Genomic DNA, 13,073 nt, shown 5'->3' on the forward strand with positions numbered 1-13,073 from the left:
TGAATCGCGAGATTAACGAGGATTAACGAGAATCGAGTGATTTACAGTGGGATACATCGAAACAGTTAAGTTTATTATTTAGCTGATATTAAAATCAGGGATAATCGATAAATTTGAATTTTATTGTCCAATAATATCGATTTAACGGATTCGTTCTATTAATTAGGCAGTCATGAATCTTACGATCCAAGGAAATCGTTGATTGGATCTCCATGTTTTACTGGTTCTTCTCCGTGCTTAATTGGGATTTGGCGATGGGATTGGAAAAATCGATTAAGCGCCATTTTCTTGATTATATGCATTGATTTTTGTCAGCGAATACATTCGACCGAATCGCGTGTAGCGAGTGAGATGAGTTAATTTCGACTTTGCTCGCATGAAATTAGTTGTATTCCATTTCCATTTTCCTCCAGTGCTCGCTAATTGGACGATTAATTAGTTCATTCGCGGAGATTCAATTTGTCGCTCATTCTTGTATCACTCGAGTTTTCGTGCAAAAAATGAGGGATGGAGGTGACCAACCGAGTTGAATCATGAAAATAAGTCATAATTGCCATGAATTATTCATTAAATTAAATTTTGCAGCTGATTCTTGTGGAATCCTATCGAGGCTACTAATTACCGATCACGTCGTTCAACTAAATATATCGACTTTGAAGAAGCAGTTTTTTTTCACGTAATTAAAATCGTTTCAATGATTCGTCCCACGCACAGATGTCGCAATATCAATTTAAATTAATAGTGCATATATATTTCAGAAATACGAAAATAAATGTTGCCATTTTAAAGTGTATAAATCATTAACAGATAATTTTTTTTAAATAATCACGAGTAAACATATATAACGATTCTTTTTACTTATTACTCTAAACAATTAAAAACATTTTATCAAGACTAAAAAATTTATTAACGTATATTTAATAATTGATCGAGATACGATATTAAAGAAAGCATAAAAAAAAACTTTCACAAATCGATTATCATCAATTTTCTCAAGAGAGCAATATTCGAATTTATCCAAATACGGTTTTTCGTACGAACGAGTTTCATCCTACGCCTGCGATTTCATCGCGATCTCTCAGGAACACAGAATTTTGCTGAAGGAGGCCCTTGACGATCCAGACGCGTTTTTTTAATTGCCACTGAAACGTGACAATTTTGATCGGCTATCGTCCGATACTCCGCTCGTATTTCAGTATCAGGTCGATCGCTCCTATAAAGAGAAGCCACGAACATATATATATATAAAGTCATTCCAAAAGTTGCAGAGATCATCAAAGCAGGCCCAGGCCACTTTTAAAATCGACCCTAAAAATTCTTCGGCTCTTATTATCTCGTGCGATCGCTCGACATTCCGTGGACCAAACGAACGATTTTATCTCCCTCGTCAAAGATAAGAAATTCGACTCTCCGGAGGAAAAAAAATCTACACTCCTCCAGCTACCACGAAAACAGTTTTATAACATAATTACATACCACTCTATTACGATCCCCATGATTCTAGAGGCTCGTAAAAAGTAGAAAAATCATAAAATTCGTATACTTAATAAAAAGGTGAATTCTCAAGGTATATATATATATATATATATATATATATATATATAGCTACTGTAATCCACATAAAAGCTAAAGTACAAATCGTTGGACAAGCTTTTCTCTCGTTGAAAATAAACCGAAGACTCGACTAGAGGCTAAATGTTAAAGACTGGAGAATCTTGATAAGACTCGCATATATGTAAATGGTCCTGGAGGCTAAAACGTCATTGGTTCGCTTGTAATGAACTTATCGCAGGAAATATACTCGAGCGATAATAATAAGCGATTACATCCACACGTGGTGATTACACGTTTCTGCTCGTAATTTCTAACGCGAACTGGCCGTGCCAGGAGGACGCTGATGGGAGCACAGTGGAGAAATTTCAATCGTGATTCGGACGTCTCGCACACACCGAAGGAGCCTCTGGGATAATGGAGCATTTCTCAAGGTCAGCTTCGGAGGATCCTCCTTCTTTAGCCCGCAGCTAGAAATCTCGAGGAAAATAATCCTACCCCACGAGATAAACAGAGCGGAGCGACGAGAAGAAGATTAATTAAACCTCCAGTTGTATCAACACTGAATAAATCGTCCAACCCTCCCGTAACTTAATAATTCTGTAAAAATTAATTAATCCCCACCACAGCATATAAACACCCAGTCAATTGTCAAACCCTCGAATCAGCCCGCCGAATAAGAGTTTCACAAATCATATTTTATTGTTGTTATAAAGTTCATTAAATCCATAACCGAGAATTTATGAGCTGTCAGGAGAGACTTTCCGAGGTAGATTAAGCACGAGCATTTCTCGCGTGGACGCAGCGTGTATTGACAGTCCGGAGACGGTGTGATATGCTAATGAGCGGCGCGAGGTGTTCGATTTATACATTGAAGGAAAAAAGCGAGCAAGAAAGAGGCCTGTGCAACGGATCGAGTGCGCGGGGCCGAGGGGAGGCTGCGAGAACTCTCGGCACACTGCACTTGTGGAACTCTCGAGTGCAGCTCCGGCAAAAGGCGTTAGCGCTTGTTTTCGTGCTGCGTTTCCTCGCCGTTACGATTGTAAATGCAGTAAAAGTTCCATTGCGGCAGCTCGCGATAAATCAAAACTGGTTCTCCAACGCTGACACATCCTGAGAAAAACTTTGTGTCCTGCCGATCTAGAAAATTATATTCTCGCGTGTTCTCCAGCCTTGATAACAAAGTGAATGTTAATTATTGTCTGGGAGCCACCGAGCGATGAGCGAGTTCGCGGTGGACCGAGCCAGCTACAAGTCGTCGTTTTCTTTATTGCTAACAGGCTCTGGTCACGCTGTGATAAAGCAAACTGCCGGACGTTAACAAAGCAATTTTCAGTATATTGTGTTTAGCCGGAGATTTCCACTCGCTATAAATAAAATCTCAAATGAGCCGTGTCGCCAGGTCCAGAACCATTGCGAAATGCAATAAGTACGAAGGAAGAGGAATGATCGATGAGCCATCTCTCTCGATTCTCCATCTCTCTTTCTTGGCTGTATATATATATATATATATATATATAGTGAGACTATACACCAGGCAACTTTGCTGCATTGGAATCTCGAGATTCCACCGCGAAATAACTCCCACCGCTACTCGAACCACCGACACCTGGCTGATGTGGACGAGAAAACGAGGCCACGAGTATCGCTTCTTCGTACACAACAAATTTCTTTCTTACTTGCGAAGCATAAATATCGAGGATGTGAATACAGGTTTGTATTTGCAACTTTGTGAAAATTGGTGTATATTGTACGAGTTATGATTTGTAGTTTATATATATGATATGTTGTGTATTACTTTTTATTGTATAAATAGTTTTTTAGTGTATTTTTAAATTTAATAGTGTTGGATTAGGAGAGAAATGATGTGGATGATGGATCAACGAGTATTATATATTTATAATTTTATGGTGTGATTTAGAAATTCGAACGAGGTGAATTCCCGAATAATCGGACCTCGATTAAGATGTTACTTGTCAGGACTGTATTCTCGCCCCTTGCACACACACATAGACACGGCAGGTTTAGTTTCCTTCTCTTCCCTTTTACCATTCGCCGCCTTTCCCATCTTTAACGATTCAGCAGAATGCCTCGAGTTCTTACAATGATTCCTCCAGTCATCCAGAGACTGCTCTGTGAAATTCGTTAAAAACTCGTTCGTCGCTTACCTTATTTTCACGAACGAATCAACGTGTCCGAAGAATCGATAAAAATTCCGTCCTCGATTTGTCAAAATGTCACTTACGATATAAACAATTAAATTTAATTATCTTCCTAAAACTCCAAGATTTAACGATTAAAAATTTAATTTTTGCTGTCGAAGAAATTTCCTGTTCCAGAAAAGTTTCTTTTTTTTTCAGATAAAAATGGGTAAAGTTTGGTTAGGTCATTTTTTTGGTGGTTACAATAAGGGAGTCTTGAGACTTCTGGGTCCTTCGAGTGGACTATCGTTTCGTGAGCGAGCGCTGTTTACTCAGTCACCAGGGGAGGCGAGCTCGTGTTTAAACACTTGAGTAATGGCCAAGTATTAATGCACGCCGCGTCACATTGACGCTTGTCCCACAGAGAGCCGGAATATGGCACAATGCACCTGGAATTCAATTTACGTGGGATTTTTAACTCCGTTCCGCAACTGCGAAACTCTCGTAAATCGATGACACTTGATTAATAGCAGTCTCGCCAACAAATAAACGCTATAATTAATCATTTTCCATTCCTCGTTAGCGTCGTTGATCCATTGGTCCAATAGAAATAAAGGAATTATATTTTTCTACTGCTATTTTTTTTTATAAATAATTAACAAAATTCTGAATTTTTTTACGAGGATGATAAAATTTATTTTTGTAAATTTCCTTCGAGCTACTCTCTCGTCTATTTTTTTAATTCAAAGAGACCCTTCGGTGACAAAACACTCTTAACTTTCAGTTTCCTCCTCCGACATCCTTCCCTTTGGACCTGGACACGTTTTTGCTTTCGTAGCGAATCAAGTGCTTCTTCAGAAACGCCAGAATCACAAAGCGCACTGTCATTGTCAACCTTTCAAATATCAATCTACGTACATGCAGATATTAAAGCCACTCGTATGTAAAGACGATTGGCAAATTTATTAGTACAAAGAAAATAACTGTTTACGAATTTTTGCAAAAAAAAAAAGATATAAATTTTAATTAAGAAAATTGCACAGTTGCTAAACTGAATTTTAGTCGAATCAGTGAATTTCTGGCCAACGTGTCGTTAACGTCTATTCGTTAAACCGAAGTGTCTTTACGAGGAGAAATGAAGAAACGAGGAATGATTTTGCTGCTTTATTTCCAAACAGATCGCAGCTTAATGACTGGAAATAATTCCACGTGATTCTGAGATTCAGGGAAGAAAGCAGCTATAAAAACAGCACTTGTATCTCCTGGGATTTAGTTGTGGGTGTCATAAAAAAATACTTGGATGTTGTCGAGAGGTGAGTAATGATCGGTTAAATTTTCTTGTCCCTTTTAATGCCGAAAATGCCGGAGTAAAGATTCGTGTAGTGCGCAGGATTAAGGGTCCTTGCGATCCTTAATAGCTCTTAATTGAAAGTCTTCAAAAGGTGTTTTTTCCCCCGAACAATTTTATGCGACAGGCACACAAAATTTCTCTCGCATAAGCTATGCAAATCTTGTCACGTGGAGGAACGAAAAGAATGTATTAATGTTTTCCCACTGACCCACGAACAATCCCTTCGTCATGGGACAAACCGTGACTAACTTCAGACGTGAGGCATGATAAGGGTGGACTTATTAGAATTTAATTAATTTCTCTCATCCTCTTCTGTGTATCAGTCCCATTATCCTGAGAAGCTTAAATTTAATTTACCTTCGACCTTGCTCATATTTTTTTCTCACCTAATTCGTGTGTACAATGACGTCACAAAGGAATTAAAATAGGATCGTCCAAACGACGATAACCAGCATTTTTTAGTTTCTCTACAGTAATGTTCGTATAAAAAATAAACTCGTAACTTATCTCGATGATTAACGGTGAATTAAACAAAAAAAATCATAGCCCCCTTTTATTCGAAATTCACATCTTTCCACATTTCCACACACTCAACATCCTCCACCATTCTCCAACTCGTTTATCTCGCGCACTCCATACTTTTTAAAAGCCATTCCCTTAACGATCCAACTTTCTACAACATTTTCTAATTACGATCATAATCTAAACTGGACTCGGAATGAGTTATGCGTCATTCCTATTTCTATAAGGTCAAACGAAGAAGTTCTAACGTCTCTTTTCCACGAAACAACAAGATTCCACAATTTTAAAATTCTTCGACAATGTGTACAAAGTTATTAGCGCGTTACTAATTAAATCTACTAAGGATATTCGATCCCTCCCCGAAGGAATCCAGTAGGAGAGTTCGCAAGGTTGTGTGGGCACGTGTAAGTGCATGTAAAATCGGTAGAATATCATGATTTAATTTTAATTAAAAGCCCGGCTACAGTTTGTGGTCGTATAAAACGGATAATCCAGCTTAATCCGTGAGTACGCGCGTCTTGCGCGAAGCCCGCGTATAAATACGTGAAAAGGGGGGTAAAGGTAAATGAAATGTGTAAGTATGTGGTTATCGCGAAACGATGATGTCCCAGATAAAACGGAGGGAATGAGAAATAATTATAGGAGACATCCGGAACTCGGGCAGATTCGTATCGTGTACGCCTGCGAGTGTTGCTTGCCTCTCACGGATAATAAGGATATTTTGCATATATTAACGACTAATGGACCAATCCTCCTTAATCGGCTTCTTTTGTCGGTCTCCTAGAATTCCTCGGCTCGCGGCACCGGAGAAAACCTCCGTCCCAAAAAATAAAGCACCACATTCTACTAATTAATAATTAATTATTCAATATATAACTCATTTCACATATAGGACTTCTTTAAAAAGTTATAAACTATCTTGCACATCGCACATGATGTATTCATCATTTTAAGTGGAATATCGAAATCTAATTCATAGTTACAATCAACCGATGCAGAGCTGATCACTTCAACCTGGCCTTCTCCCTGAAACGGGTCGGAATTGTCAAGGATGATACCTGCAGATGCGGAAAAACACCGGAGACTCTTAACCATATCTTATGGCAATGTGATCTATATGATCTTCCCAGGATCCAAATGTATGAAAAATTTCGCAAAATTAATTTCTTTCCTCCTTTTATTGCTAGTTCATTATTAGCAAAGCCAAATCTAAAAGGCTGTGAAATTATCTTCTGGTTTCTAAAAAAATGTAATCTTAAAATATAATGTATCAACTATTTATACATGTGCGCTACTAGAAATTTTGATAACCACTCAAGAGGTCTTGAACTATAGTATTCTACTATTATAAGCTTTAATATTGTATATCTCTGTATTACTTTTTAAACCTCTCACGAGGGAAATTAAAAATAAAAAAAAAAAAAAAAAATATCGAAATCTCCAAAGGTTTATCTCTGAAACCGTTCGTCAAACCTCGAAGATTTATCTCTAAAATTCTTCATCCTCTTCTCCTTTACCATTATTCTGTCCAACCAAAGACGGATTAGAAATTACGAGTTGGTTCTTATCCCTGTAGCTACCCGGAAGACTAGTAGCCATGGCTCTGTCCACCCACGTGTTGCTACAGGTAGACTATACTGTATATATATATATATATACATTGTCTCTCTTTGTTCGAATTTTCACTGCCAATATCAACAAAGTTTTCTCGTTTGACAAAATTTTGTATTTTTTCAAATGCAGAAAATAATTTTTTGAATTTTCCTTTTGATTCTCACTCCAGCATCTCCGTCTTACCCAATTGGTTTTGGGAAAAAGAGAGAGAGAGAGAGAGAGAGAGAGAGAAACATGCTGCTTGCATATGTACTCGGCGAGATTACATCGATTTCGCACGTTGTAATACTGCCGCGTGCCAGAGTGCAAGATTATCTACCTTCGAGGTCGTAAATTTCTCACCCGTAGCGCCAGTTCGCCTCGCGCTCCACATTGTCGATGCTGCGTCTTAACTAATCGAACTTTCAGCTGCTGGGCGGTCTCAACAATTTTCCCTTTCAATTCTTAGACAGTCCCATGATTTACCCGCTTATCACATATCCCATTATTCTTCGACCTTACCCACGTATAATCTGCAATCTCCTCGTTCCTCGTCATCAATCTCACCGATTCTCCACGACCAACCACCTCCAATTAAATGTCATCAAAAATCGTTTAATTTTTAACGATAAACCATCGCGTACCACTACATAAATATCGATCCATTTATCAGATTTGATTCAATAATAATCTTTCCTTTGGATGACCCATTAAATTTGCAGATTTTTTTTTCAATTTTTCCCATTATCGAGAGGGTTGGATAAATTTTTATTTCAAGATTATCATTTGAGCCCAACGAATCGAGCAATTTTGCCTTTCAATGCGGTTTTGCGGAGGCGAGGTACTCGTGCGTTGCTGCAAGATGGAATCCCAACGCAGATTTTACACCTCCCACTAGATAAAATTTGACGTAAAGTGGAGCTGGTCGAGCAGAGATAAATTGCTGTATTGTATGCTGATTAAAAACGTCATTCGGGGGCTCCTATAAATTATTTTAATCTACCCTACAAACGCTTTCCATTCTATACATTTTTATCCAGAGTCCATCCGACGTTTGCGATTCAATTATCGAGATATTTTGCACGGGACATTCCCAGAACATCCTTGGGATATATTTATCAGTAGTCTCGACCGAAATAAATCATACGAGAGCTTTAACAAAGCATAGAAAATTTTCTGGGTGAGTATTTTTACGAAATTAATTTTACCGGTGGACGAAAAAAGGTGTTTGTGTGTGGGTAAGGCTGTGAGGAGACGAAGCAGGGGAGGGGGAAGAATGCAACAAGTAGTTTGTAGGTGCTACGAGGCGATTGGCTCGAGTGGGAAATGTTTCATGCTGCAGGACGCAAATGGAAAGCAATTACCGAGCATTAAAGGTTAGGTTGGTGGTTAAAGAAGGGGGGGGGGGGGGGGTAAAAGACGAGAGGGCAGGCTCGGAGCACGAGTCCCAAAGGGGCAAAAATGTCCTGGAGCGTCGGCTGCAACCAGTTTACGCGAAATTAGCCGACGTCGAACGATCATCGAATTGTCAAAGCCGCACAAGCAATATTGCCCCGAGGCTACCAACACAGACGGAAATGCCATTTCAATATACACGGTTCCACCGCTAAACCGATTATTGAAACGTCACTCCATTACCATAAACTCCTCTCTCGATAATAAATAGTAATGCGGTTACCATGCCACTGTCAAAGATTGCACATATTTTGCATAATTGTCTCGCTATCGATGTTCGACTTACGATCGTTCGATATAGATACAAAGTCAATCGATATTGGTAATTGATACTGCGAACGTCACGGGACGTTTCAAACAGGTACCAAGAATATTGCACGGAACGAGGATAAATTATGACACTGCATACTTGAAATGTATACATTGATTTATAATCCTAAAAAATATTAAATTAAGATTTTTTTATGCATTTAGAAAAATGTTTAAGATTTCTTTATTACGATAATTTATTTTTCTTGTAATTAACTACACGTTACTTTACACGTCTTTTCGGTGTTAATTTTGTGTTTATTTTATTATTCAATTTTAAAGATTTATTCCATGAATTTAATTGAAAAAATAAAAGAATTAAAGACGAAACAATGGAATATTTGTCCGAGAGTGTTGCAACTTGGTTTGTTTCTTATATCAGAGGGAAGAATATACCTGGACCAATTTAATCCTCCCATTTGAATCCTGGAGACGAATGTAAACACCGAGCCTTAAATCCCAACATTTATCGTAGCCCCTGGTAGCCGGTGGTCCCTAAAAGTTGCAGCGTCAGGAATTCGCAAGAATTAGTGGCCGCATCGTGTTTTTTATATCGGCCGATAAAATTCAACGGAAGAAAACTCGCTCGAGGAATAACATCGCGCGTTAACATCGAGATTTGGCGCGCATAAATTGCTGCCAGCTAACATATTTCACCGGGGTTATCGGGATATTTCGCGAATAGGACCCTATCTCGCGGCGTTATCGAGCCTCCAGGAACCAAGCGAGGGTGAGATAAAAGAATGTGGGCCGCATCCTCGGAATTGTCTCGCAGGATAAGGCCCGAATTTTCGGCGAACCCTCTCCTAAATTCGCGCAGTGATAATTCGACCAACGCAACAACGCGATTTATCAGGACGAGATAGAATAATAGATTGCAAGCTTGCAATTAATAGTTTCGAGGAAAAAAAAAACGATTATTGTTCTCCGAATACTGATATAACTCGTTGATTTTTTTTATAATTTGCAATTTCAATTTTAGATAATTTTTGCAATTTTGCAAAATGAGAAATACTTTTAACAAAGTGCTGTCAAGGTTATTTGTACATCGTTTTGCACGATGTCGATTATCCTGAGTGATCGCAGGGGGCCTTCATCGAATAATTCGGAGAACAGCAGCTTTATGGGTCCGATAAATTATTAGCGCACGAAAGTACGATGGAAAGTAACTCGAAAGAAACTCGAGTGGATCATGTGGCGAGATTCGATCGGTGAAAGAAAAGAACTCGCGTGGCTGAAGCCGTAAATTTGCTGCTATCTCAATTCAAACGAAATAATCCTTCTCTAAAAAACTAATAAATTTTTAAAGAGTGCTTGGTATAATATTGCCGCGATAAATTAAAAATGATTTACGTTAATTCTCAAATGGAGTGTTGTAAATTTTTTTTATTAGATACGCAGATCCTGTATATAGGCACTGTGGCTAAAAATCTCTGTTGTAATTGTTTTTTTTTATTAGAATTCAGTGCAAGGAGAGAGTGTTTTGCTAAATGTAAGCAAAAATTACAGCTGTTTTAACTCCTTTGTATAAATAAAAATCGTATGACTTGTATGATGTGGGTTCTTTTTATGGGACTCGTCTGTGAAATCTTGGTACGTACGTTGTCCTTTTGGCTTGAGTTGCATTGTTGGAGGAGAAAAAAGGACGAGTAGCGTGATATTTGACACGTTTCCTTGGCACGCCCATAAGGACTGCCAATGAAATTCTAAATCTTATAAATAATAGGTACTAGCGACGGATTACGATGGGCTTAAAAAATTCTGAAGAATGTATCGGTAATAAATTCTGGATTTAATTGAAAAGGCACCGCCCACTATTATAGGTTGCATGCAAATTTTAGCAAAGCTCCCTAAACCTTTATTAGCTGCACATTTTTCCTCGCCAGATTCGCACGTGATAAAATTTTGCTTGTAACAGTTGGTGCAAGGGAAAAATTTGTAGATATAGCGAGAGAAACTTGCATTCCCGAAGACTCGCTGCATAATATTCGCAATTTAATCTATCGTAAAGTGCCAAAATCCAAGAACTGCAACGAAATAAATATTTCAACGTCGAACAGTCTTTACAGCTTGCGAAGCAAGCATTTTTATGAAAAATATAAAAAGCCCATAAAATATTATTACCGAAGCAAAAATTCTTAAGACTGTCACTTACCTGTTGGGATCCTGCTAAAGAAGGTCACTGTGTGCTTTTCGAGGAAAGTGAAGGCGAGAGACTGGTTATCATCGCTCACAATGCACTTAGCAACCCACGGTCTACAGCTCCCTTCCAATGGTACCATCAGCCTCTACCTTACCGACCACAGGAAAAATCCTTAAAACATTTTGCATTAAACTCGAGAAATTCTCACCTTACAGAGATAAAGCACAAAACGTGCTGTACACACAAGGTACAATAGAAACTAAAATCTATACGACTCTCGATTTCCATAACAGGATAAAACAGGAGCAAAAGCAAAATATTTTCCCATCAAATATATGAAAATTTACTTGAAAACCACTGAAAAAAATCAAAGCACTTTATCCAACAAACATAAAAAAATATCCTCGTGGAAGCATCTCAGCTCGTAGATTTTTCTGTAGATTGCAAGTTGGTCCAATGATCGATCACTTTAAGAGTCAGGAGCTGTTGTAGCGTACAGAAGAGATAGGGCGTTCTTTTGTACAGTTTTCATTTCACTCGTTTCATGGGGGGTGACTTTGGTAAAACGGATGATTTCAGCATGACGAGTAAAGTGGATCCCATTGGCTATAGCGTCTAGCATCGTCTATTTCCTCGTTTCTCGTCCCTTTATTTTCCTCCTCCTTCTCGTACTTATCCTTTTGTCGCAAGGTGTAAAGGACTAAAGTGGAAAGGGGTGGAGGTCGCGTGATGGCATCCCAGCGTTGGGTAAATAAATTACCTCGCCTTATCTGAAGTAATAGGAGCGCGCACGACACAGATTGGTCGAGTCGGAGCACGCGAATTAAAAGTTACTGGCGCGTATCGTCCGTGTGAGGTTTGCCAAGAGAAGGAACAGCCTTGCCCATGTTGCCTATGTTGCTTGTTTAAGATATACCAGCCTCGTACCCACATTATTTGCTAAAGCTGGTCTCTTTGATGATATTTCAAGCTTTATCGCGTCGCAAACATTAATGTGATCCATAAAAACCTTATAATCGTCCGGGAGAACCTTAAAATAATAATTTCAGCTCAAATGTAATTTTTTTTTCATCGTTGGAAACAACCAAGCATTTCTTTGTTGATATCGTTGTTACATACCGATCGCTCGACGATTTTATTTTTATAAAACAATTTTTTTTTTCGTTTTTGGAAACAATCGAGTATTTGTTTGTTAATATTGTTGTTATACATACCGATCGCCCGACGATTTTATTTCTATAAAAGAGCAATTATCTCGTTTTTGGAAAAGCTTGCAAGATAAATTTTAGTCGGAGAGAGTACAGTGCTGAAAGAATGTTATCGGATAGGATCCTATTGGAAACATTTTATTCCGGTAAAAAAATGTATATGAGTAAAGATTTGGGAGAGTGCAGTTTGGAGTTTCGGTTGCAAGAGAGGAAAACCCGAAGCAATAGCAGAGCAACCAATGCTCTCCAGATCGATTTTGGAAATCAGGCAGTTGCATCGGAGAATCTTAAGGGAAATCGAGCCGGTCCCTCTCCTCCAACTGCGTTTCGCGAGAATATATTTTACTTACTCTGCTACCAACCAAAATGATCCTGTAACTCTCTTGTATAGTATTCGAAAATGATTTCACTTAAAAAATATCCTCTTTAACATTTTATGCGTTTTTCCTCGAGATTCTCAAATACAGAGTAGATTTAACGAGGTGAAATTAAGCTTGGTGAATAAATTAGAAAATTTATTTAGTTAATCGTTAATGTTGTAGCTGGAATGTCTGAGTTGTTAAAGGAAATCAAACTATTTTGTAAGCTGATTTAATTACCTTAAACTATATTTATATATTATGTGCTGTAATTGGGTAATATAGGATTTTTTTTTAATAATCATTTTCGTACTTGTCTCATAATTTACTGCAAGGATTGCATGGGAATCGATCATAACAGGCCAGTAAAACTTCTCGATCTCCTTCCTTACATCCCTCAATCTTTTTTTCTATCTATCTTCGTTTTGTATTCTTGGTAAA

At 38.2% G+C, this 13,073-nt stretch overlaps 1 protein-coding gene across 1 annotated transcript in view; it reads left to right on the top strand.

Moving 5' to 3' along the window:
* LOC136782295 (uncharacterized) overlaps positions 1-6,831 on the top strand; it is a 68,493-nt gene extending 61,662 nt beyond the window's left edge. Inside the window, exons 2-3 of the mRNA XM_066741629.1 lie at positions 6,545-6,704; positions 6,753-6,831. Of these exons, the coding sequence (XP_066597726.1) occupies positions 6,545-6,704; positions 6,753-6,831 (239 nt within the window). The remainder of the gene's footprint in view (positions 1-6,544; positions 6,705-6,752) is intronic.
* The last annotated feature ends 6,242 nt before the right edge of the window (positions 6,832-13,073 follow it).

This window comes from Prorops nasuta, unplaced genomic scaffold, assembly GCF_024137725.1.
Source record: "Prorops nasuta isolate Cenicafe-Biocafe unplaced genomic scaffold, Cenicafe_Pnas_1.2 PNAS00025, whole genome shotgun sequence".
Taxonomy (NCBI): Eukaryota; Metazoa; Arthropoda; class Insecta; order Hymenoptera; family Bethylidae; genus Prorops; species Prorops nasuta.